Source organism: Haemaphysalis longicornis, unplaced genomic scaffold (genome assembly GCF_048455015.1).
Source record: "Haemaphysalis longicornis isolate Haplotype H1 unplaced genomic scaffold, Haemaphysalis longicornis Haplotype H1 scaffold_7, whole genome shotgun sequence".
Taxonomy (NCBI): domain Eukaryota; kingdom Metazoa; phylum Arthropoda; class Arachnida; order Ixodida; family Ixodidae; genus Haemaphysalis; species Haemaphysalis longicornis.
Window position 1 is genome coordinate 206469 of NW_027526422.1, and position 22686 is coordinate 229154.

At 48.7% G+C, this 22686-nt stretch overlaps 1 protein-coding gene across 3 annotated transcripts in view; it reads right to left on the reverse strand.

Moving 5' to 3' along the window:
• Window positions 1-22686, reverse strand: part of LOC144147419 (transmembrane and coiled-coil domain-containing protein 4-like) — a 164237-nt gene that overhangs the window by 109569 nt on the left and 31982 nt on the right. For all 3 annotated transcript variants that reach the window (XM_077679551.1, XM_077679549.1, XM_077679550.1), the window contains exon 7: window positions 8956-9099. In XM_077679551.1, the coding sequence (XP_077535677.1) occupies window positions 8956-9099 (144 nt within the window). The remainder of the gene's footprint in view (window positions 1-8955; window positions 9100-22686) is intronic.

Consider the following 22686-nt stretch of genomic DNA (forward strand, 5'->3'; position numbering starts at 1 on the left):
ACAAATGCACCCCAAACCCCGTTGATTGTGTCACAAACATGCGATTTGTCTGCAAGCAGAAAAGACCTATTAGCAACATTTCCTCTCATCTAAAAGGCTGGCAAACTTGCAGAAAACAGAATATCAGGTGAGATATCGGTATTCCTCAAAAAATGCTCTCACCTTTTTCGTTACCAGAGGGAAATTGACATACCTTTATGGGTCTAAGAGAGCTTTTTTTTTTTTTTGCTACAACGATTGGCTCAGCATATTTTGCAGTGAACTAAACTAGGCGATTCCATGCCCTTTCCAAAAACACTAGTCCTTAAAGTGTTTGCATAAATTAGGAGTGTGGTTTCTTGGGCGAGTAGGTGATCCATGACAAAATAAAACGCTGGGGGGGGGATGAAGACACAGCAAGAAGACGGGACAGTGCGCTGTCCCGTCTCCTTGCTGCGTCTTCGTCCCCCTCAGCGCTTTTTTCGTCATAAATTAGGCTCGCGAAAAAAAAATTTTAAACAAAAGTTTTGGCCCAGGCATCAAAAAAAGTGATAAAAATTGGGCACGCATCACATCACTCCCTTGGCTGCAAATGTTGTCGAGAGACTATAGTCTCCTGCAGCCCCTGCCCCGTCAGTGCCTCTTTTTTCTTTCCCGTCCGCCTCTTGCGCTGTTCCCACCATAAGCACAGGGGGATTTGCTCAAGTCAATCCGAATTTGGCTAGTTCCACTGCTTGCGCTGTCTACGGGAATCTTTTGTTACTACTGGACTTTTTAGGACGCTGCTCCAAGAGAGCACTTTTTGTATTTTTGGGTAAATACACTTTTTAAGGTGTACAGGGGTGAGACAGCCCAAACAGATTTGGGAGCAGTTTTCAGAGCAGCAAAATTTCGATTTTGGAGCAGAAGAATCTTGATTTGGAGCAGTTAGGGACATTAATTAAATCGTCCTGTGAGCTTAAAAATTCATTATTTCAGCAATTTGCAGGGTCAAGTGCACATTTCAATCAGTTTTGAATACACAGAACACTCAAACAGCCTTACCTGAAAGAGTTTTTAAGAGTATCACAAAGTACTAACTGCACTACCTTTTTCCTAACTGGTGATATTGTGTTGCGCCTGCACGCAACACTGACAACAAAACTGCCGTTAACATATTTTTAGCAGTCCGTCTGTTCTGTTGGTTACTTTGTTACCGGGTTGACCGCACCGGTCTGCGCCTGCGCGCGCGGAAGGGCGAGGAGGCACGGACAAGGTGAAGGCAGGTCCGCGGAACTAATCCCCCTACGGCTACAAATGCCCAAGTGCCCAGACGAGTCCCGGTGAGCACTGTAACTACGTACACGGCGGTTGACAGACTGCTAAAACTCTTATCAAATTTAAGGGTTCCGCAATTGTGGCGTTTTTTTGCTGTTTTAATGCTAACATTATTATTTTTGTAATCCCAGGCTGCGTTGTACGAACGACTGTAGTCACGGCAACAGTTGAGCAGCTTCGAGCTAACGGTCGCATAGCCCAACCAGCCTACCCGTTTCAGTCCCCGGGGCGCAGGTTCACCCTATGGTCATTTGAGTAGCGTTAATGTTAAGCCACCTAGATTTTGGCATTAAATTTCACTTTGCATACATCAAGTGTTATAGTCGCGTTCTATGGCAACCGTGTAGTCCTGCAGCTATTGGGCGCTGCCTGAACAGGTCGCGGCGCCGCAGCACAGCTCGCAACTTTCGTGTCGACCGTTCCATCCCCGAGGCTCGCGATCACGCTTCGAAGCACAGCAACACCTCAGCATTTTACAACAGCATAGCAAGCCAAAAAATTCACTTCACGAACCCGATTATAGACGCGCGCACCGCGTTTCGCACTCAAGGACAAACCACGCCGAAGTCGTAGGCCCCACATTTCAATGAACTTTTTTTCGAGCCGCCCAACTTCCCGTAATCTGGCACCAATCTCAAACCATATCCCCGCGTTAACGTCACTGTTCAGAGCCACAACAGATAGAATGAATACACTGGAACCCAGCTGATAGCGTAAAATAAACCAGGGAAAATATCGGCGATATGCACTGAGCGCGTTGGTAGCAGCCAGATCAGGCGGCGGCCATGTTTGTTGCCGCAGCGATGCCTAATCGAGAAGGCCGTTTCAGCGAACCCGGACGGAAAGCAAATCGAGTTTTAGAAGCTATCGCTTGCTTCGTTTCAGTCTTTCTATTTGTGCCATTTCTGTGTTTGCGATTGACCGACAATAAAAGCGGTGACCGGGATGCGGGAGGCTTTCGTCCCCGCCGAAACTGACATGAGCATCAAAATCCGAGCCGTTGAGGCTCTTCTGGAGCAGTTTGGCGCAATTTTCGCCATTTTCGTGCTTTTGGAGCAGCTTGGCACAGGAAAATGGAATTGTATCAGAAAGGCGCAATATGCGCAGCTGTCTCACTCACCCCTGACGGTGTATTACTTCGCTTGGTATCGCAAAAATAACAAAACCAAACATCCACGTATTTTCAGTTAAAAAACACTGCAAATATCACTTATGTACTAATGTTTTGCCTCAAATATGCGTAATGCTTTATTTTTTCTCAACACTGTTGACATGTATGAACATTGCCGTCAGATTAAAGGGACCCTAAACAGGGTTCCAAAGGTTGAGATTTTACGTGCGCTATCGTTGGAGTACTACAGTTGAACCTCGATATAACGAACCTCGATTTAACGAAATTCGCGATATAACGAATTTTTTCAAGTTTTCTAACAAAATTTTGCTAAATGCATGTATTTTTGTCTCGATTTTACGAAGTAATTTTGTGCGGCGCTTTCGATTTAACGAAGTCACGGCAATTAAGGAAGAACGAAATTCCGGTCGAGGCACGTTTTATTTTGCCTCTCAGGCCCTACATTGAAAAAATTCAGTACTCAAATTGACTCTTGAAGGCTAAAATGAAAGAAAAGCGGTGAAATCTACGGTTAACAACAATTAAAAGCGAAAAACGAAGCTGCACAAACCGCTAGCGGTCATAGACGGTTTAATAGTGCACCCACTATTTTGACGTCTCCATCGTTGCCTACGCCAGCGCCCTCTATGCTTAGGCTACCGAAGCCTACTTCAAGCTTTTTTTTTTCTACGTGTCATTGCTCACGGTGCTGCTGCGCTAGGTTGTGCTCGCTGATAACCAAATTAATATTTTGTTCGTGCATCGTTAGGTGAGTCTTGTAAGCAGCATGAGCACTCCAAGAGAAAGAAAAGTGTTCTGAACAAGAGCCTGAGGAAGCTCGGTGAAACCGACAGCCACCGAAGTGTGATGGATGCCATCGATGTTCTGCGGAGGCACGCAGGTGCACACGAATGTTTAAGACCTTGTTAGCGCTGTCAGCATACGAGCGTCACGTAAAGCCCGCCCTGGTCAAGAAACGCCAAGCACTGCTTACGGACTTCTTCACTACGGCTTGAACATCGAGTGCTGGTGGCAATAAATTGCTCTCTTTGAACGTGGTCATCTTCGTTTCACCAGCGTTCATTAGACAGCTGCGGTGCGGAGAAATCAGTTTCGTAAGGGCTCAGTGGGCATAAAAGTAATTGCTTAATCGAATTTGGCCGGAAGATTTTTAATGTAAGCTTTCCGCTTTCCGGATCACGTAAGCGCTGCTCCACACAGTGAAGCGGTCCGCGTGTACTCCGCTCAACTCGCAATCGTGGTTTTATCTCGAGTGTTGTGGTTGAATCACGCGCCCATACTGCGGAGCCCTTGTACATGAAAAAAGTCTTTCGAAAGTTTCATAGCAGCCTTCCGCTATTGGCCCGCCGCGCCTAAGCCTACCACTGAATGGACGAAAAGAGGCGTAACTTCGAACGAGCACCTCGGCGGGGTGAAGTTCACGGGACATGGACGCGGGTTCAATTGACTAACAGCGGCATTTAGTAGTGACCGAAATGAAAAAAGAAAAAGTGGAAACCTAGTCTGCTATCATATTTAATGAGGCGTTGCGGAAAAAGCACCGGTTTTACGATGACACATGAACTACCGTCGGCTATCCGAATTCCATTGCCCAAGTGTTGAAACTCTTAATTCACACAATTTTCGCGGCCAGTTTTAGTACAAATTTCGCTTTAATTGGAGAGGTAACTACATAGCAGTTGTTGCCTGGCGAGGGCCAAAGTGTTAAAACCCCAATAACTGGTTAAATGAACTGTAAAATCGAAACCTCGATTTTACGAAATTCTCGATTTAACGAAATTTGCGGCCCCAAGTACGACTTCGTTATATCGAGGTTTAACTGTATACAAAGAATGTCCTGCCGCAAAAATGGTTTAAAAGCGTTCAGTATTATCCGAGTTATCGTTCATTAAAAAGGGCCCGCAACAAGGCCTGGCGCATTGCCTCTTTCACCGCGCTTCCAAAGCACTGTGGAAGCGGAGACGCCACCGACCAGGCGCAAGACCTGGTAGGTGACACCAAGAGAAACAGGGTTGCGTCAAGAAGCGCGCAGCCATTGGCTCCGCTTGGCGGTACGTTACGCTTCTTGTAGCAGACGACGGCCGAGCTCCGCCTACTACATCCGCTACCGCTCAGCGTGGTTGGTCGGTGGCCGGCCCGCATCGAATGGCTCCTCGCGCCGGCCGTGCTCGCGTCGGCGGAAACGAGCGTTCAAAGGCAAGATATGGGGCTTCCAAACTCAACATGCTCGTTTACGATAATAACTGAAGATTGCCGACGACTATAGCGGCTCGCTAGCGTTTCGGCATGCGGCGCTGTCGCGGTGATCTCGTCCCACCGTGGTCGGGGAAAAGGCTTAGCATCGCCGCAGTTATCCAGACACTGCTTTGCGAGGCCGCGACGACGACTATCCCCAGCGCGATCTTTCACTGCACTATCACCCCCTTTCACGTACAGTTAAACCTCGATGTAACGAACTTCAATGTAACGAAACCCTCGATGTAACGAACCACGAAATTTTTTGTAACTTCAAGTGTATGCACACCATGTATTTTCACCCTCTGTGTAACGAAGTCCCGTTTGCCGGAATTTCAATGTAACGAAGTTTCATGGAGAACGAGGCACGATATTGAAGTTGTAGAAGTAGATTTTGGGAGACGCAAGCGCCGAAATGGGGTCCCAATAAAACGCGAACGGCGACACGGGTCGCCCAATGCCGCAGATGCAGCCAGCCATGGAGTCTTTGATTAAGTCCCTTGCCTACAAACTGCGTGGCGTGCATACACTGCTGGCGCACTGTTTCTGTCGGAGCTTAATCGTCTACGGCTTAATCGGCATCAGCGTGAACCGCACGCAGCGTTTTCTCCCTGCAAAAACGCAAAACGCGCCCCGCAAGCACCGCAAGCCACAGGCGCGCTGACGCAGCCGCGGAGACCACCTGCGCGATGCGGGTAGCTCCAGCGACGGCTTCTAACCTCTCGCTGAAACGCAACTCGAGGGGCATATAAGAGGGGCGTGCGAGAAAAAAAGCGGATAACGTGGGCGAAATTTTCATAGTAAAACGTGACACGCGCCGCTTACGAAAGCGCCCATCAAATATCCTCCGCGGTGGTAAGCCTAATCGCCACTGGCGTTGCCGCCGCCGCCGCCGCAAGCCGCCGCTTTGCACTTCGTTCGAGTTCGCTCATGCTTGTTGGGTTTCGTCGTCCCAGCAAGCATTTGTGAATCTTTATGAGCCTTGCACGCGCGTTTTTTTTTCACACCGGCGTCCGCGATTGCGTGCCGGCGGCGGGAAGTGACTCGCGCTGCGCGCAGCAGTGGGAGGAGCCTGACCAGTTTCGCCAATGGGGAGGCGCGCACCCTATGGCGGGAGCTTCGAAGCGCTCGGGGATGCCGGCTGGCTAGACGATAAGGCCGCCGCGAAGGATATTTGATGGGCGCTCTCGTAAGCGGTGCGTATGACGTTTTACAGTGAAAATTTCGCCCACGTTATCCGCTTTTTTCTCTCGCATACCCCTCTCGTTTGCCCCTCGAGTTGCGTTTCAGCGAGCGGTTAGAATCGGTCGCTAGAGCTACCCGCATCGCGCGGGTGGTCTCCGCGGCTGCGTCAGCGCGCCTGTGGCTTGTGGGGCGCGTTTTTTCGGGAAGAAAACGCTCCATGCGGATCACGCTGATGCCCGCGTAGACGATTAAGCACCGATAGAAACAGAAACAGTGCGCCGGCCGTGTATGCGCGCCACGTTTTCTTTTTCAGGAAACGCTTCACGGGATGAACACTTCATTATAACCGCGTATTTCAATGTAGCGAAATTTCAATGTAACGAAGTAAATTACGAATTTTACCGACTTCGTTACATCGAGGTTTAACTGTATTTGCAAACTGATTTTCAGCAATAGTCCCGCTCTGGCGGGCGATGACAAGTTTTAGCTGCCGCGGTGTATGCCTATCGTGCATACACCGCACAGTGGGCTGCTGGTCTACCGTGCAGGCAGATGCTTGCCGCGGTCGCGCGTGTAGTGGGCGTTTATGCCCGCGGAGATGCTCCGTGTTTTTCAGCGTTATTCATACCTTGTAAACGACGCGCTATATTTACAAACTCGGCTAAGCTCGTGTAACCGATGGCGACGATCTACATTCGTCCGTGCCGACCCGCTGGTGCATACGCCGTGCCGCCGGTGCAGGAGCGCCGCGCGACAGCGTTTTCTCCCAGAGCCGGGTACGCTGATTGGCTACAGCATTTAACGGGGCCCACCAATAGCGCAGCCGTATTGTTGAGAGCTTCGTGTGTCACACGGGTGCGTCACAAGCGCTCTGTCGCACGTCAGAGCGGAGCAGTGTGGCGGCAAGGAAGCGGTAGGTGAGCAAGGAAGAAAGAAGGCACCTTTGTTGCGTGTTTGTGCGGCCCCTGCTTTACGCAGAGGTGTAATATTTGGTATACATTGTCGTGAAGGGGTACTCTAACGATTGCGCGATTAAAATGGCAACCTTCAGAAATCTATTTAGGGCCCCTTTAAGTAGTTAAGAAATGCTTTGCCTATATAAACGCCTCATTCAAGAACTCTTGCAACTTTTGGCTGGGTGGCTGAATTGAGGGGCGGGACAGAGTGAGACGGAGCAGGACGAACGGATGACAGATGCACAAACCAAAATTTTCGTCCAAAGTAGCCGAAAGTAGTTGGGGATGGTAAAAAAATTTCAGAATATATATTTTGTAGGGAAACATTTCAAAAATATGCCTTGAAAGAAAAATTTGTTAGTCCGCAACAGTTGGTCAGGTACAAAAAAAAAGACAAAATAAACAAAAATGTGAACCTACATTTCAGACAACGAGATTTTGGATCAGGCAATATGAGATTGCTGGAAGCAAAAAATCCTACCCGCATGATGTAAGAACCTTAAAGAGACACAGTTTGTTTCTAGTGAAACTCTGACCTTCCCATTTGGTGCCGAAAAAGGCTTTACTTGCTGAGAAATGGCCAATCAAACGATGACCAAACGTGATGCAAACAGTGGCTGCAGTCGCTGTTTGCGCCATGATAAACCGGAAGGCAGCAGTGATGTGTAGCAGTGTAAACGCAAACAAATACAATGCTACCACGCACCGAGCGAGCGGTTTGGTCAATTTTGGTCAGATCAGTTGTGCCTTCCCAAGCAGCCCCGTCCTTTGCAGCTTCGGAACCCCAAGCAACACGCTCCTCTATGGGAACACTGACGCTTTGTTGAAGAAAAACAGATTGCCCTTTTGAGGCCCCGCGAATGTTGGTGCCGCTCGCGTGCATCCTCAAAAGGGGTTTGTCACAAGTGTGGACGAGTCGAGTCATCCTGCGTCAGCCAGGAAAGACATTGCCCACAAGAGACGATTTCGGCACTTCCGGTGCAAGTTGCACGGTACAGCCAGTGGCACCTCTCTTCACGTTTTCACTATTTTCTACCTTATTTAAAAAAGAGCTACACAAAAGAGCAGTATATTTCTGTTTTCAGCGAGCTAATCTATCGATCTGGAGCCGCGTGCACTTTTGACTTTAACAATGGCTTACTCTGCACTTACCCGATCTCAGACAAGCACACAATCCAAGAAACCCACTCGGTGTTGAAAACATGACTTGGCGGCGTTTGCCGCCATTCACAGTCACTGCACTGTGATTTGCCGGTCAGCCCGTTTGCTGTTATCTTCCGATTCAATATTGCAAGAACGAGGTGTACCGTGCCAGGACTGCTGTGTTTGGTAAGCTTTCAGCGAAGAGCTGCCACGCAATAAAAATTGTTCAATTCCAATAGACACCTGCTTTGCAGCACCACTCCACAGTCTTGCGAAAAACAGCATCTAAACTGTAGCAAACTTAGTCAGAGCACAGAGATTTACTCAGAAGCCTCACTAGACCTCCAGAAATACCCTGGCACATAACTGGAACTGGCCGGTGAATGGCTGGTGGCATGCAAGACTCACTTGAAGCGTCTGAACTGATATCCGACGACCGGGTGTTACCTTCTGACTTGCAGCTGAAGTTTTCTTGTAGGCAAAGCGCGAGGCAGACACAGGACGAGGACGAGCGCTCGTCCTCGTCCCATCTCTTGTCTCGTCCTGTGTCTGCCTCACGCTTTGCCTACAAGAATGCATCACCAACAAGCCCAACTTTACCCTCTCGTGCAGCTGAAGCTCTTATCGCAGAAGCCTACTATTTGCAAGTAGCCCTGTGGTACATAGGTATCACACACGACCTTCAACAATGTGTGCAACAGCAACAAAACTGCCTAGAATCAATAACCAACTTTGCAAACAGAGACTATTAGATATTTTCAGAAAGTTTCAAGAATTACTTGTAACAGCACAAATCTGATGACTGAAAGTGGTCTTCCAGTCCGCCATCGGTGCTCTGATAACAAAAACCAAACGCACGCCTTGTCTCGGTGGCAGTGGCACTTGACAAGCAGGCCCAATGCCTGCCCTCTGCGTCAACTTTTTTTGCTGCTTTCTGAAAGGGCCTCTTTGCTAGCCTCGAGGAGGGCGACGCAGAGCGCGCTGCAGCAGTAGTTGCGGGGTACCTACCCGTGAGGCCAGCGCCCGCAATGCCGATGAGCGAGCCAATGACTGCAATGCCCGTAGCCGAGCCCAAGGCAGCAGCCCCAGCGCCCCCTATGATGGCCCCAGCCCCTGCGGCCACCAGCGGCGCCGCCAGCCCTCCTGTCAGGCCTGTCGGGGAGGAGGAGAAAGTAGCAGGGTCACTGAAGGAGGGCACCTTTGCACGGGTCCATGCTGCAAGACTGTGCCTGTGCCACGAGGAACCGTGCCACTGCGGCTGAGGGCCCGCCTGGAGCGTGCAGGCGACGGTAACCGACCAGGCACACCCTGTCCTAACTAAGCACAGGCAAATTCTGTCCCAGGCGGGCCCTCCAATGGCCTAGGCAATCCACAGTATGTACAGCACAGTCACGGTCTGGTGGCAAGGCAAGGAAAAAAAATATTTCACTTGTGCACGCAAACATTCACAGCGTAGCCAACAAGCGGGATCTTGTATTGCCAACACATGCAGTGCCGACATTGCTATCTTGACAGGGACATTGGCTTTCTAGAAAAATGAACGACTGTGAAATTTTGGAGCGTGAGGCTGCTTACCATTTCTATCAACACGGCAGCGATGTGTGCTCTGGTGGTGGCGAACTTATCGCTGTTCGTGATTCTTGTGACCTCTAGTGCTAGTGCGCGCATGCATAGGCTTCGAACGAAAACCTTTTTTTTGTGTGTGTGTGTGTTGTTTACAGTTGCCTTCCCTGCCTAACACATTTTGTTTAGACAGCTCCTCGCTTCAACAGCTGTTTGAGACAGCCTAATTAATGTTGTGCTGTTTAGTGTTGTTTATTTTGTGCTGCACTACCTCAGAGGGCCTCAGTTGATTTTTCTAGGCAGCGAATAATATCTGTATACATCCATAGCAGCAAAAACGAACCGAATCACGTCCCCCTTGACATCTCCGCAATGCTCCAAGCAACTTGCCTACAAATTCCTCCTTGTTTGCGATGCTCTAAAATCAGTACAGAGATGCGACGCGGGGCTTTCACACTCTGCTCACTCCCACGGCGCCTTCAGACGCGGACGGGCACCTCTTCCGACGCCCCACCCTTCCCCCCCCTGCACTACTCCTTGGTCCTCAACTCAACCAAGCACTGCCACCATCAGCAGCCTGCCTTTGTTGTTCCTTGCTGCCTACGCTCATACCAAGACCGTTAACCATTAGGGGAAACAAAAACTAATTCGAGCTCTGCACAACTGGGAACGGAGTCTGGTGCGTGGCGGCACTGCGCGAGCGGCTTATGGAAATGAGAGCCACCCCTCTGGCGAAGCTTATACAGTAACTCTAGCAGCACCATCTGCCAAGGGTGCGCACCCTTGGCAGATGCGCACCTCCGGCTACGGCTGAGCCACATTGGTCGCACGATTAGCCACCCGGCCAAACTGGGCCTTAGCTGAACTGCCCAAGCCACTTGCCAAGCACGTCCTCGGTTGAGCTACAGTGCTTGGAACACTTGAAGTGTGATTTCCGCCAAGCAGCGCCTACTGGAAGCGCTGACGCCACTTGGCGATGCTCCATGCGTGGCGTGGCCACCTGCTTGCTATGTCACGGACTGTGCGCGTAAGTGTGGGCGTTTCGCATTGATTTCACAGGGGAAAAGATTATTTTGTAAGTGGCTGTTTGTACAGAAAAAGCAGGGTTTTAAAGTTCATTGTCACTAGTGATGAGACGTCCTGGAAGCGTGTGACGTGGCAGCAGAAACTTGGGTACAGCTGCAGCAGTAACGCCCTCAGTACAACACCCTGCTAAAGATGGCAGATAAGTTTTCCTTCTTTCCATCAGGTATTCCGCATTTGGTTGTATGCGTCAGAAATGGCTCCACACAATTAGGGTTCAAATTGTGTGGTTTAACGTGACGAAGCTACAACTCAGGCACGCCATACTGGAGCGCTCCAGATGGGTTACAATACCCGGGGACATTTAACGTGCGCCACAATGATGACAAATGGGTGCTTTCACTGTTCGCCTTCATCTGAAGAGCGGCCACTGCGTCCTTTGGCTCAGCCACACAACATATGTACCCTAGCCAATCAGCGACGTCAAAGCAGCTATAAAATCTAGGTAAAAACCACAGAGGGTCAACACTGACGTGTGACCAAAGTTCCCCATCAATTAGACATGTATGCAACAATTCACTTGAAGCGATTACTCACGTACACTTAAACCCGAGTAATTTTAAAATGATGCATGTCCATTATGCTTTTCACCTCAACAGCACTCAAGTCCTGCATGTACAGAGAACCGACTGAACAGTATGTGACACATTCATGCAGAAACTGATTTCTCTCATGACCTGAAAAGTGTCTCCACTAGCGCTGAGAAAATCTCTGCAAAAAGCTGTGCTATCACCATCACCAGGTCCACTGCAGGACGATGGCCTCTCCCATCGACTGCCCCCGAATTTCCTTATTCCGTCCCTCCATCGAGCCCTTGGCCTTCCCTTCTTCTAGACACTCTGTCACCCTGGCGATCCACCGGCTGTCGTTTTGCCCGCTTCTTCTTCTTTATTTCAGCTACGGTACCCTCTACTCGAGCTTGTTCTCTGATCCAGGAAGCTCGCTTCCCCTCCCTTAACGTTATTCCAACCATTTTTCTTTCCATGGCCCATGCAGCCGACCTTGGCTGGCTTTCAAGTTGTTCAGTAACGGGCCCAGTTTCCGTTCCCTGCGTCATCACCGGCAGGACACATCTTCTGAGTGATAGAGGCAGCTTGCTTGTCATTATGCACCCCGGCCCATGGGCGTCGGGTGCCCCCCTCGAGACAAAATCCTGCCAACAGGCCGGCCCGTACCTATTCTGCGCCGGATTTGTTTCGCGTGGTTAGGATCAGCACAGACGACGTGTCCGATGTAGTTGCAATGTTCCACCTACTTGTTTTCTTACGTATGCTGGCCAGGGTGCTGTTGGCATGTTTATTCGTCATTACTTTAGACGATGTAACGACCTTCAACGTAACGAAACCCTCGATGTAACAAACCACGGAATTTTTCGTAACTTCAAGTGTATGCACACCATGTATTTTCACCCTCTGTGTAACCAAGTCCCGTTTGCCGGAATTTCAATGTAACAAAGTTTCATGGAGAACTAGGCACGGAATTTAAGTTGTAGAGGTATATTTTGGAAGATGCAAGTGCCGAAATGGGGTCTCAATAAAACGCGAACGGCAACACGGGCCACCCAATGCCGTGGATACAGCGAGCCACGGAGTCTGTGAGCGAGTCCCTTGCCTACAAACTGCGTGGCGTGCATACACAGTTGGCACACTGTTTGTTTCTGTCGGAGCTTCATCGTCTACGGAGGCATCAGCGTGAACCGCATGGAGCGTTTTCTCCCCGCAAAAATGCAAAACGCGCCCCGCAAGCCACAGGCGCGCTGATACAGCCGCGGAGACCACCCGCGCGATGTGCGTAGCTCCAGCGACCGCTTCTAACCGCTCGCTGAAGCGCAACTCCAGGGGAAAACGAAAGAGGCACGCGAAAAACAAAGCAGATAATGTGGGCGAAATTACGCGCCACTTACACACCAGTTCAATATGCGCCTAGTTTACCTGTATTCACATTTATTTTTAGCACCGTGACCCTGCGTTCTGATTGCAGTTCCTCCAGGCACACGGCGACGCCTCATAGTGCGAGTGCTCCTAGATACCGTCAGGATCTGTCTGAAGCCCTCAAATGCACTGTGCTCAGCACAGAAGAGCTGGCATTGGTCACGTTCGGCAGGAGAAAGGCTCGCAAGAGTGGAGGTGCAGACAAGCTCGTGGAGACCCAGTCCCGTTGGAAGCCTTGGAGGTTCCAAGGATTTACTCCGTTACCAGTCTGCAACTCGACAGCGTGGCCGTCAATGCCCTCAGTGAAAGGCCGACGCCCTCCAGCCGAATACCTGCAATGGGGATGAAATCGGCTACTGGAAGGTGGCCATGGGCAAAAATAGACCCGATCAGTGAAGATCTCACAGCCGCAGAAACAGCTCTAGGTTGGACGATTCAAGGAACACTCGCATCTCCGGCTTGTAGATTTACTAGCGCCATGGTCTGGTCGGGTGGCATACGACGGCATGTGGACTTTGGCGCATCTACTGTGTGGCAACAGCACAACTGCTGTTTCAGTTCATCGCCTAATGCCTACCTGAGCACTTGTAATGAATTCCACACCAAATACGAGGTAGTTAAAAAGGTGATGATGGAGACAGAAGGGGCGGAAGGACCGGATAGCTCTAGCGAGCAGACACCGAAGCAAGAACCTGCCAAGAAGATACCCACTTATATATCCGCATCGTGGATACAAGAATGCAAGGAGAACATCACTGAAAACGCAACACGTGGACGTCAGAAAAATCAATCCGCCAAAACAGCCTCGAAGGAGTATGGATCCGACGACGAACCCGAGCGCAGCATTGAAGGAGGGGATCGTAAAGCGTGCAGTCATGAGAGCCCAGCCAAGGGAAAGACGAAGATAAATGGCACGCCCCAAGGACATTTAGCCAACTAACTGCAAGAGTGCACATATGGAGAACAGCAACGAAGGAAACGACAGGCAGACCATCCAGCCCATAAGTGGCTTCTCAAGGCAATGCAAGACCAACCAAGAACGCGCACAGGCACTTGTGTCAGCGAGGCCCAAACGTAGTCGTCGGGTGGCTGGAAGAAAACTCATATGCTGGCATGTAACTGGAAGGTTCTCGCGCTGTTGACTCCATCGCCAAGCCAAGTAAGCAAGACGTCAACACCAAAGATGGAGATAGACGACATCGCGATGGTGATTGTGGCCGACAGTGCACTGCAATTGCAATGGGAACTTTGCCAAGTGTCAGTGCTGTATGACATATGACAAGTTTCGCGTGCAATCTTCAAGTTTAAAAACTGTACTTTGCCAAGTGTCAGTGCTATATGACAAGTTTTATGTGCAATCTTCAAGTTTAAAAACTGTACCTGTTTTGAGTTTGCCGCCTGACCAGCTTGGGCCCGTGGGAAGATGTTGAAAAGGAAGAAGACAGGGAAGCGGGCAGGGGCACGTGGCACACTATTTTCATCAGGAGTTAGCGGTTCGATCACATCCAATAAAGAAGCACGGGTCGCTCAGTCTAGGACTCTGGGTCCTTGAATTGCGGTAGGTTCCGCGACAAATGCTACAATAATAGCTTTCTCCAAGCTTCTTGCATTTTTAGCACAACCCAAATTTTGTTAAAACACTTCATAAGTGCTTCTACAGAAGGACCCGGAAGATGAACAAGCATTTTTAATATATATCATCTGGGCCAAGGGCAGTCTGCTTACTGGCCAATACAGCTTTTTTTAGTTTTTGGAGTTGTATGATTTGTTTGTGCCCCCACATGTTGGCAGTCATTGTTTCTCTGCTGTGTTTTTGTGCTTTAAGAAAGCTTCTGAGTAGTGTGTGGACCTCCAAACTCTGGAGAAGTGTTCACCCAGAATATCTGCCTGTTCTACGCTTGTTTGTACATCCAGTGCTGTTAAAAAGGGAAGTGTGTAGGTGGAGTATGTCCCGTTTGGCTTATGAACTTGCTCCCATACGTTTGTTGATGTGAATGAGCTATTTATGGACTAGACAAATTTTTGCCATGAGGCTTTCTTGGCTGTGCGGCAGATATGCTTTAAATTTCATTATGTTTTCCTGTGTTGGGCGCCTTTGAAAGACACTCCGCGCTTAATTTTGCTGCTTTTTTTGCCTCCTTTGTGGCTTTGCCAACCACTCCCGTGTACTGTGGAATAGCTACGCGTGTGCCGCATTAATGATGTAAACACTTCATCCAGTTCGTCAATGCTAAGAGTGTCCTGCAAGGAAGTGACCGCATGATCAGCGAACGCACGGTGGCATGCACTACTCTGCCGTGCACTACTCTGCAACAGGGCAGGGCAGACACACTACTTCAGAATGTATTCTGAAATGCAAATATCATGATACATGCGTTCCGCGCCTGAATTACAGATACTAAGATGCATTCAAGTTTGACATATCAGGATATTTCAGAGATACTTTTGCAGGCACTGGAAAAGAGTATTCCGGAATACTCTTAATACATAAAATATTATAAATATAAATATAATATATCCGGAATATAAAAAAATTGTTATAAAGCGTTCTGTATTTCAAAACCAATACACGCACAAAATTGAATCGCTAATACAAATGAACCTTGAAGAGAATTACATGACTTCCCTCTCCACATGAGAAAGCAACATTAGTGACTGCCCGAACCAAGAAGAGTCAGAACACACACGTGTGCCTTATGGTGGCCATTACTGTCTTTACTCGCATAATGAACCCCCGACATGAATTTGAGGGGGGGGGGGGGAGAGCTCCTTACGCGGGAAAACGTTGCAGCAGATTTTCAAAAGTTGATATTTCATACAATAACAATGCTTAGAGGAGCACTTTCCAAACCTTACCTTTTTAGTAAGAACACGTAGGTAATTATGTAATGAAATTTATTTTTTATTCCCAGCATACTAGTGGCCCCAATGGCGGACCATACAGGTCCCTGTAGTAGAGTGAACTAGAATATGGGGAGGTGGCCCTACCACTGCATTTATTAGCTGCCCTGGCGCAGCCAAACCCCGCATTTGGCCAAGCACTGCGATCTTCTCGCATTCTCTTACGGCTAGATGTGACTTCTGCTTTGCTTACTGCTCCCCTAGCGGTGGTCGACAGCACACGGCGCGCCGAAAGCAACGCTGCCTCCGCCCACTCGAGAAGACACTCCTCCCCCTGTTCACTCTACCCGTAGCAACATGCACGCCAGCATCAGTAGTGGCCTAAAAGCCCCTACTGCCACTAGAAACAGTCCCTTCCTTAAAAAATAAATATCGTATTTACTCGCGTAATGAACTCTCCCTCCACTTTTCTTCTTGAGAATTTACTTTTTTTTGTCGCATTGCATAAAACATGCAGTGGGAATATGTTTCTGTCTCAGCATGGTTGCTGATGCCGTAGACGATCGCATGTGCTGCCACACTTTGGAAATACGTCAAATTTTTTTCTTGCGCCGATGGCTCTTCTTTTTATTTCTTTATGATTTACCTAGCGGCGCGCCTGCTATCGCTTGCGTATCCGGTAACAAGGGGGCGCGCTGGGTATCGCCCACCGGGCGCCTCTCACTTCTTGCGCCTGCCACAGACCAAGGTCGCCTGCGAAACTGATGAGGCTCTTTTCTCATTTTTTTTTTTGTATTTTATAGGAGCTGTGCGCCGTCTATCGCTCGCGCATCCAGCCGCGGCGCGCGCAGCGGCTGGTTTCGGTATTGTCCTCTGGGCGCTTCCCGCTTTTTGCGTCCGCAAAACTGATGTCTATCTGATTTCGATCCACTCAAAAGGTGCCGGCTTGTTACTCTCTCGTTTTTATTTAGAATTTTTCTTGTGTTACTCATGAATAAACCACATGTAACAACACAAACGATTTTTTTGTCACTTTATGGTCACCCTAAAAAAAATTACGATATTTTTTTCTCGAAATAGATTCATCCGAAGCATTTAAATCCGCAATAAAAAAAATCGACCCTGGGAGGTCTCATTTGGCAAAAAAATTTGACACTCAAAGGGTAAAGCTAAATCTATTTATCTACTATGTAGGAGTTCTGCCATGCACTAGAACCTACTCCGAACCAGGAACACAGTCCTTGTACTATACCTGGAAATATACAATATGCGGAGCAAGTGCACCGTGTTATCACAGCTCGAAGGGTAAATCTGACTGCAGAGTCAAAGAGAACCAGAAAACAGGCTTCTCTTTGTGCCCGGTAGACGGCAGTGCTAAGCGAACTCACGGCAGAATTCAGTAAAACAAGGCGTTTGCTTATTGTTTTTCTACCGAGCAGCGCTTTCAGTGCGAGCAAATCAGAACATAGCTTCGGCATCGCCCGTCACAGTGTTGTGAGAGGGGACAAACGTACGCTGTAGACTACATCAAGTGAGCGTGTTAGAAGACATAATTAATGCTGGACCATACTACACATACTAAGCAATACTAACCCCAAAGTTCATAGGTTAAAATAAGGAGTTACCTCACAACAAGGGCAAACAAAATTATCTGGCAAGAGCAAAGCTTCCAAGACCCTGTCTGTTCAATACATGCAGCTTGTGGGGATCGCGACTTTCACGCGAACCCCTTTCTGGCTAGGTTCCCATCGCGGCCGGCGTTGCACAATGCGCCTCGCTCACGCGATGCGAGCCATACGGGAGGGCACCAGCGACCGGAGGCGTTGACCCTTTTCCCATCTGCCTTACCCGAGAACCTGTTCTTCCTCTGCACTAGCGCCACCAAATGGCGAGGTCTGGTGGGTTGTCGCATGACGAGAGGACGCTCTCTTGTCTTGGGGATGCAATAGCGCGCGGACGTTTCGGCGCGCTGGTCCAGGCCTGGGGAACGCGCCCAATGGGACGCGTCCAGGTGAGCTGGGAGACTGCACCCGCGCTGGCACGCGTGGCACCCAGCTGCTCCGGTATGCCATCGGTGAGTCGATCCATCTCGATCTCTAGCGTTGTTTAGTGCCTCCCTCCCAGTGTTACTGTTATGGCCTACGATCAGTCTGCATGCAGCGTATTTTATTTGCACGTTCCAATAAATGCTGCCATTGGTGTTTTGCCCTTGTCGCCCCTGCCACAAACACCGGACCCGTCCACAGCCGGCGCTCGCAAGGCATGTTTGCTGAGCGCAGATGGCTGCAGGGTGGGAAATAACTAGTGTGTGAAATGTAGAATCCCACAAGCTACAGTCGTCTAAAATGGCTCATTATATTGAAGTTCACTTCCAATAAACTAAATTTTTCATGCCAATAGTATTGTTTTCTATCAGTTTGCGATGTGACACAAAAACATTTCAGTCACTTTTGGTCATTTCTCAATGGCTGAGGCACAGTGGCCGGCACTGGCAAACAACACCATGCTAATGCATCAAAAATAAATCCACAGTGACGGCGGAGAAGCCGCGTTGTGGCTGTGGCCTTACAGCTCAGCAAAAGCCAACTTCCATACCTGCTCATAGCCTTGATGAAACCGAAACCATAAGCACATTGAAATAAAAAAGCACCTTGTTTCAGCCAAGTTTTCGAGCACGGGACATCGTGGCAGATGTATCTCGTGGCACAACTCGTGGTCTGCGGCGCAGGACGGCACCGATAAAAGAGTTTGGTGCAATAGGGGCGGTTCGGCACAGGATGGCACAGGTAAACAAGTTTGGCGCTCAATGGCGCAAATGGCGCAAGTGTAGAGCCACGGCAAAAGTTGTGCAAAACGAAGTGGCACCCCACCAGCCCTCCCATTTCAATCCCCAAGGAGCACGTTCACTACGATCGTAGTTTGCGTAATGTCGGTATGTTTAGCATCTCCCTTTTGGCATTAAATTTCCCTTCAGATAGATGAACCATTATTACTAGCGTGCAATAATAGCTCGTCCCGACATAACACACTGCTAGAACATTTTGCGGCGATGCAGCCTGTGCCGCCACTTCTGCAGTGTCGATCGTCCCATTCCCGCCGCTCGCAAGCTCGCTCAAGGTTTTATAACCGCAATGAGTCCGAAATTTCACTTCAAGCACGTAATTCACGGGCGCCACGTTGTTTTTGATGAACTCCCGTCTTTCGAGTCGCGCAACTTCCCGCAACAGATCAAATGACTAAATGTAAACCCAGCCACCCCCATAACCAAAACCGCGGCAGAAATCGGCGAAGAGCACTCTGCCTGAACCACGAGCAACTGCTTCGCCCAGTGGCCATGTTTTCCAATCTTCACCACATCAAGATGCCGGCGCCCAATAACGTTGTTCCGGAGATACAACGCCCTGAAAATTGTCGTTTTTTAATCAACTTGAACAAGCAGTTTGTCACCCCAGTACATGCATTTTTCCTACAGTACTTTGCAATGGTTTTCGATGGGAAAACTTTAAATACTCACAGAATATAACATGTGCGACCCGGCATTGCGACTTTCAAAAAAACTATGTTGGGGACAATTTTATGCAGCTTTTCATTGAATGATCAAGCAATTAAAACTTTACAAACCGCCTCACCTTGGGGTACTGGAAAATTACGCCGTAAGTAAGCATTTTTCCCCACTGAAACTGATGGGAGCATTAAAATCCTTGGCTCTCATACTGTTCTGGAGCAATTTGGCGCAATTCTTGCAATTTTCAAGCTTTTGGAGCAGCCTGGCACAGGAAAACAAATTTGTATCAAAACTGCGCAATATGCGCAACTGTCTCACCCGATAGCCTTTCGAAACTCGTGAACCGCTGCTGCTTGTCATACATCTCCCCGTTGTTTAGTGCAAAGAAAACTGCAGGTACAATTGAGGCAAAATATATGTAATTAACCGGCAGCGCCCGCATTCATTTAGGTAGTTCGGAACGCTCAGTGGGTTGGTTTGAAAAAAAGTGGCAGTGCAACACCGGCACGTGCAGGAGGAAAAGCAAGCACAAAAAGACCACAACTCCCGCTGGCGCAGTTTCAGGCAGGGGGCACGCGAGCACTGTGAAGGCTGGAAATTTGAATTGCATTGGACAAACCTCCATTCCATTCATCAAGAGAAGAATGAGACAGGGCGGCGAAGAGCGTGATGGGTGCTAACAGTGACCGGATAACGGCGCTACAGCCCATTATGGCGAATCACTGCTGTGCACTTCCGACAGCTTTCCCACTGAGTGAAACGACTTTAATTTTTCTTTTTTTCTCCTGTGCGCATGCTAAGCAGAAGACCATGCGCGGGCAATATGTGCAAATTGCGGTGCTTTGCTGGGGTTTAGTTTAACCTAGTTTTCACTTTGGGCAGCAAAACCGCAAAGAAGAAGCTCCCATCACGCTGTATCAAGCGGTAAGCATGTGAACATGTTAGCGTTATGTGAAGAAAAAAGATAACATTACACTGGCATGTGATATTGAAAAGTACATGAAAATAGTACCGACATTACAGTACAGGTGTGCTTTTGGCTTGTGATATTAATGTAAGAGAAATCTCCCGGCTGAAATTACATTATGTTGATTTGACTGCCCGTATGGCTTTTAAGGGCGTCGATGCTTACTAGCAAAACAAAAACGGGGGTTACCAAATGCACTCAGGAGCAGCAACCAGACCCATAGTTATTGCTATTGCTAAAACACCTCACTTCAACATAATTACGAATAAACGCATAACAATATTTGCTTCTCTTCTTCGCGAGCAAAAAGTTTTCATTTGTTTCTTTATTGAAAATAAAGCAAGCATGGACAACAACAGTTTCGTTCTCATGCACTAGAGGAACTTTTATGCGATGGCGTCGACACCGCCAGAGCTGAAAGTGTTAAAATCACTGAAAACAGAGGGAGAATCAAAAGACAAACCCACACAGCTCATCTTTCTTGAGCTTGAAAAGCAGTATGTAGGTTTGCCAGTGTTCAAAAGGCAGACATTATGGGAGAAAATAAAATCCTCTCCTCATTCCCCCAGAAAGGAGAGTGAGCATTAGAATCACCAACTATTAAAAATGGCTCTGGCAATTGGTTTATTAGGTCTTCTAAATCTCGCAGTGTTATTGCGGGGTGTGGTTCGAGATACACGCAGCACAGTGTGATTGTTTTGAATGCTACTAACGTGGCAGCCACTGCTTCTACCCCAGTTTTAAGTTTGTGTTCTCACGCTGCGATACCATTTCGGGCAATTATCGCAACGGAAGACCTCGTATCCTATTGGTATGTCCTTGTGTTTAGGACCCAAGTTTGTTTCCTGAACACACAAGGCCACAGGTGAGTGAGTGGCGAGTATGTCTTTGACATCATTTGAATCATTTAAAGGTCCTCTGAAATTCCAGTGGACTATGAATGCCATGTCATTTTGTTGGTACCAAGTCCGTAGCGTTATCTGATGCGCGTTTCTCCTTGTATTTTCCAGGGAGTTTTGCTGCCCCTCCGAAGTAGATGGCCTAGGACCTCTTTCCGCAGTGTCAACTGTCTGTCCAGGGACGTCTGTGCAGCCCGCCTTGGAGGTGGTGGCGCCTCGCTTCACACTCGCTCTGTGTGGCTTCGGCAGGCGCCAAGGCCCGCTGTGGGGCTGCGCCCTGACGGCTATGCGCTTCAGACGTCGTGCTTTGTGACTTTTCCCACGCTGGGCAAACAAGAGAGTACGCTGTGTCCTTGCCCTCGCAGTTTTCAGCCGGATGCTCGTGGGAGGCACGTTTGGCGCATGTCTGTCGGCCCCAGCAGCTCTGCGAGCCGTGAACGCATCGCTGGCATTTGTAGCATCGGCGTGGATTTGCTATGTCGGGTCTAAGACTCATTTTCGAGTAGCCTACTTCCACCTGTTCTAGAAGTATGCTTGATGCAAAGGTGAGGACCATGTTCTTAGTCTTGATTCCCGTTTTCGATAGACATTTGTGAACTTCTAAGCCCCTCTCCTTGGTCAAGTACTTTCAGCTGTCGTCTGAAATCACTCCACGGACTGTATTCAGTGACCGGTGCTCGTTGACAGTAACAGGGATTTGCTCAAAAGGCGTTAGTTCTGGCCGCTTCTCCCACTGATGCTTGTAGAGCACTTCGAGAAGGAGGTCTCCGTTTGCTAGCTTCTTGATCCTGTAACCTTTGCCAGTCTATGCAACTACAAATGGCGAGACAAGATGGGCAGTTTTCTCCGCATCACTACTGTGTGCCACATGCAAGCGAAGAAAGTTGCTGACAATTTCTGTGAAAAACTTAGTGGTTACCTTTGCGCCCCCTTTTTTTTGAGAGATCATTTGAACGGAAAAAAGAAGCCATTAACTCTTTTGTGACCACGCCATAGGTCATCGTTCACCGGTGAACGATGATTTTCAAACCTCCTGCAAAAAGTAAAAACAGCGCTATTCAAACAACTGACGCCATCTGGTGTGGTCATTGGACAGCCCTTTTTCAGTTTCGTTGCCGTTTGTTTACATTTCGCGTGGGTAGACGGCGTCGTGAGTGAAATCTGAACCCAAGGTAGCAGCTAGCTGGGCAAAAATGGCATCCTGTATCCCTGCACACTCTGCAAAGGCGGACAGCGGTTTCAGGGAATTCGGCCACTGCTGCTGCTGATTTTTTTTACCCCAGCAGCAGTGATGACTCCAGCAACGATGTGGACTCTTCAGATTGTAGTTCTGATAAAGACTCTCCCATTCAACAGCCTAAGACTTCGACAGGTGCTGCCAGGGAAGGTTCGTTTTTGACTTTGCACTGTACTTATAAACAAAACGTGCCTAAAGGCTGACGACTGCGGTATTACTTTCATGTGTAGGGTCTGGACAACATGCGGCTGGGATAGTTTGCCAAATGCACCGTGCCGTGTCGTGTTAGCACCTTCAACACAGCCTGGCGCTTGTGTAAAATTAGCGCTGTGGAGCGATGCGCACTGCTTCTCAAGAGCGCTTTTTTTTTTCTTGTTTTTTACCACTGCAGTGATAAGGATTTGGTGTGAGAACACGAACAAGCATGCTTGGATGCACATTTTATAGAGACCGACTGCTTCTCAAGTGGCTTCGCGGAGTGGCGCAGCTGTCAGGGCCGTTGGGTTGTTGGACCCACAAAAATACAGAACTTGGTGCACAGCGTAGATGTATATATTGAATCACAGCTTAGGAGCGTAGGAATATTTCATATATTTTAGATTTCAACAATTTTTAGGCTCAGTAAAATCACATATTTTTGTTTTGTGTATGCTTTTTTGCACATTTTTTTGTTTCGTTGATCAATAAACTGTCAATAAGTACACCTTTCACAA